This window comes from Nymphaea colorata, chromosome 9 (assembly GCF_008831285.2).
Source record: "Nymphaea colorata isolate Beijing-Zhang1983 chromosome 9, ASM883128v2, whole genome shotgun sequence".
In the NCBI taxonomy this organism is placed as follows: domain Eukaryota; kingdom Viridiplantae; phylum Streptophyta; class Magnoliopsida; order Nymphaeales; family Nymphaeaceae; genus Nymphaea; species Nymphaea colorata.
In genome coordinates, this window is record NC_045146.1 from 14213526 (window position 1) to 14217356 (window position 3831).

At 46.3% G+C, this 3831-nt stretch overlaps 1 protein-coding gene across 1 annotated transcript; it reads left to right on the forward strand.

The window, feature by feature from the left end:
* The first annotated feature begins 304 nt into the window (after positions 1-304).
* LOC116261190 (heavy metal-associated isoprenylated plant protein 33-like) lies at positions 305-2602 on the forward strand. The gene is made up of 3 exons (XM_031639826.2): positions 305-541; positions 722-797; positions 982-2602. The coding sequence occupies exons 1-3, from the start codon at positions 512-514 to the stop codon at positions 2349-2351; spliced, it is 1476 nt and encodes a 491-aa protein (XP_031495686.1). The 5' UTR covers positions 305-511; the 3' UTR covers positions 2352-2602.
* The last annotated feature ends 1229 nt before the right edge of the window (positions 2603-3831 follow it).

Sequence of the window (3831 nt, forward strand, 5' to 3'; positions counted from 1 at the left end):
TGCTTCTGGGGCTCTGTCGGTAAAATGGGTAATTGGGATTTTAGATTGGCTGTGAATTTGGTTAGGGACGAATTAAAAGTGACGTGTTGAAAAAGCAGAAAAGAGAGAAAAAAAAAAAATTAAACAATTACTTTGAATAAAATAACGACACGATAAAGGGAAACAGGGGAGGGGGCGATGATGTAGTCTGTCAAAACCGTCTCTCTCAGCCCCTCTTTGTTCTCTCTCTCTAAAGAGATAACGAAGATGAAGGGCAAAACTAGGAATAACAGCTAATGAGTAATATTTTAAGTTTTTTTTACCCTGTACCGCCTTCAACAACTCCCTTGCTCATTACCGCCTCTTTCTCTCTCTTTTAGTCTTTCTCTTTCTCTCTCTCAACCGCCTCTTAAAAATGGCCCTGTCCATGGTTTTATGGTGTTAGCCTTTAGCCCTCCTCTCTCTTTCTCTCTCTCTTATAAATCTCCAAGCCCTCTGTTTTGTTCTTCTTGTTTCATTGTGAAAGAAAAGAATGAGTAAAGAGGAGTTCTTGAAGATCCAGGTACTTTTGTTCTTCCTTCTAAAAGGCCAGACCTTGGAAATATTCGTCCCCTATTCTCATGTCTCTCACCGTTGTTCTTCTTGCAAATCTATTTCATTTGATGTAATTCGACTGTTCTGAGCGCAAATCTAGCTCCTCTATCTGCTTTCTGAGTTACTCTGTTTCTTGTTGCTCTTGCAGACGTGTGTGCTGAAAGTTAACATTCATTGTGATGGATGTAAGCAGAAGGTAAAGAAGCTGTTGCAAAAGATAGATGGTGAGTGCTGTTCTTCGAATTCACCAAGTTTTGTTGGTGTTCTCTCCCTACCTTTTCTGCTTTTCCTTGGATGTTTCTGTTCTTCCGAGTGTTTCCCTTTTGCTTTCCTACTCTGTACATTCTTAAACGTTTCCTTTCTGTTGGTACTATGTTTTCTCATCTTGTAATGTGGTTCGTTTGTCAGGGGTTTATACGACCACCATTGATGCGGAACAGGGGAAGGTGACGGTCTCAGGCAATGTAGATCCGGCAACTCTGATCAAGAAGTTGGCCAAGTCAGGAAAGCATGCAGAGTTGTGGGGTCAGAAGGCAAATCCTCTCGCTGCCCAATTTCAAAAATTGCAACTGGACAACAGCAAGGGCCAAAAAGATGCGAAATCTCAAAAGGGTGGTAAAGATCAGAAAGGCCAGCTCCATCCGCAGCAGCAGCAGCAACAACAACAACTACTACAGCAGCAGCAGCAGCAGCAGCAGCTTCTGCAGCAGCATCACCAGCTGCTGCAGCAACAGCAGCTCCTACAGCAGCAGCAGCAGATGGCGAAGGGGCTGAAGGACGTGAAGTTCCTTCCCCCTCAGTTTAAAGACATGAAGATGCCGTTCAAGGACCCCAAATCCGTCAAGTTCAATGTGCCGGAGGAAGACGATTTTGATGACGATGATGATGACTACGATGACTACGATGATGAGGATGATGATTTTGATGATTTTGATGACGAGGAGTTGGAGGCCATGAAAAATATGAAGCCGCAGAAACAAGTGAATGGGGGACAGGCCATGACTGGTAACCAGCACGGCGTTAACGAGTGTGGAGGGAAGAAGGGCGGAGAGAGTGGCAAAAAGGGTGGTGGTGGCGGTGGAGATCCTAATGCCCAAAACAAAGGGGGTCATGTTGATGCTAAAAACGGTGGTGGCGGTGGTAAAAAGGGTGGAAACAATCCGGATCAAGGGAATGCTGGCAAAAATGGTGGCAAAAACGTTGGATTTATTGATGTAAAAACAAGTGGTGGTGGTGGTGATGGCAATGGCAAGAATAAGATGCCGAATGGTGGTGGCAATGGTGGTGGTAAGCCCCAAAATTATGGCGGTGGGGCTAATAACGGGGGCAAGAAGGGTGGGAAAAACGAAGTTGGTGGTGGCGGTCACCATATGAATGGTGGTATGGGCCATGGTTTTCACAACATAGAAGTTACTCGCGGTGCTCATGGTGCTCCTGGTGGCGTTGCCCATGTTGGTGGGGTCGTTGGTGGAGGTGGTGGCGGCGGGCTTCCGATGGGCGGTTTTCCGGCCAGTCACGGCGTACCTGCCATGATGAACGCCGGCGGATACTTTCAAGGAGCGACGCCGGAGTCGTTGGCAGGGAACCCTTACTACCAACAGTACCTGGCCATGATGAACAACCGGCAGCAGGTGGCCGCGAACGAGCGGTATCTCCAAATGGCTTACAGTCGGCCGCCGGCGGCAGCATTCGCCTACCAGCCACCGCCCTCCGAGTCGGCCGAGTACGCCACCCATTTCTTCAGCGACGAGAACGCCAACAGTTGCTCCATCATGTGACCAACCGGGTTGTCCATAACCCGGTTCGTCCTCTGGGACGAACCGGTTAGCTGCTGTTGGCTTGGTGGCCTGATGTTTGGAGCAGACGGGAATTGGGTCTGTTTGGTACAAAAATGAATGGGAAAATGGTTTCGTTTTTTTGTTCACTTTACTTTTCTAGCTAGCTCTTGGGGGTTGGAGTATATTTTTATTATTACCAAGTATATCAATGTCAATATTTATATAGAAAAAATGGTGAAGTACTGAAGTCATCTCTCCTCCTCTGCTCTCTCTCGACCTTCCACTGTCATCTTTCATCTTCATCCTCTGGTTTCTGCTTGGTACACGAGTAGATCTTGTAGGGTGTGAGTGAATGTTGTGATGCCCAAGAGGAGTTTTTCAGAGTTCAGGCCTTCTACTTTCCCTTTTCCAGGATGTGCTGAAATATTCCATATGTTTATATTGGTAAGCTGTAACTATAATAAAATGGCTTCGAGCCCATTTGCACCCTGACGTCACTGGCGCCATGATTTTAGCTGGGTACAACCGGTTGCATGTGCTGTTCATTCTTTCCCTTCTGAGAGAGAGTAAATAAGGGACAGGTGGAAGTAAATGCAGGAAAACCGCATCCCGCATCTTTCTGGAGTTTCAGCTCTCTCTCTCTCAGCAAGCAAAGTGAAGCAACTGGGTTTTCTTTCTTCTTCCCTTTTTTGCGAATGGCAGTGCCTTCTGGCTGGACAATTTGGTTCTTCTACCTTGGAGTAAGAAACTAAGTAGAGAACCATAAGAAGTCTTTTGAAGGGTCATTCAGAAAGTAGCCTTGTTAATGGTGAAGACAGGAGGAGAAAACCAATTTGCAGAGTGGAAACAGCCAAGAATGAGGGTTACGCCTATCCCTATGTCCACAATTCCATAAGATCTCACGTTGGGCTACGGTACGGTCAGTTGGGGAGCGCTACCCGTCACCTAATTTTCTTAGTTTAATATGTTTCTGTCCTCACCTATCTTGTAATGTTCTCGGTTTACCAAAACTCAACTCTTAGTTTCCTGGTTGTCACAGTGATCTTTGTAGGACTGAACTGGTTAGTGGTTTGTGAATTTTTATGGTGGCGAAGTCCGCCGTTAAAACCGCTAGCGGATATGGATGTGGAATTTTTTAATGGCGGAAGTGACAATATTCACTCTAAGATCAAGGAAGGGATGATGATGTTGAAGCATGGGAGGCCCCCGATGTTTACTCCATTCGTGAACTCGGGGGGCTCCTTTCTCCACCAGTTTCTGACTCTTGTGGTTTGAGAAATTTAATCCAAAGAGGAACCCCATCGAACTTCCCTCATTCTTCGGAAATCAAGGAGCCATCCTATTCAAACACCTTTCTGCTTCATGCCAACGGTGCCTTTATTCGCATATACAGACAGTTTCTTCACACACCATTATGTTTTTAGTAGTTCTCCATGCACACGCCTCTCTTCCCCTCTCTCTCTCTCTCTCTCTCTCTCTC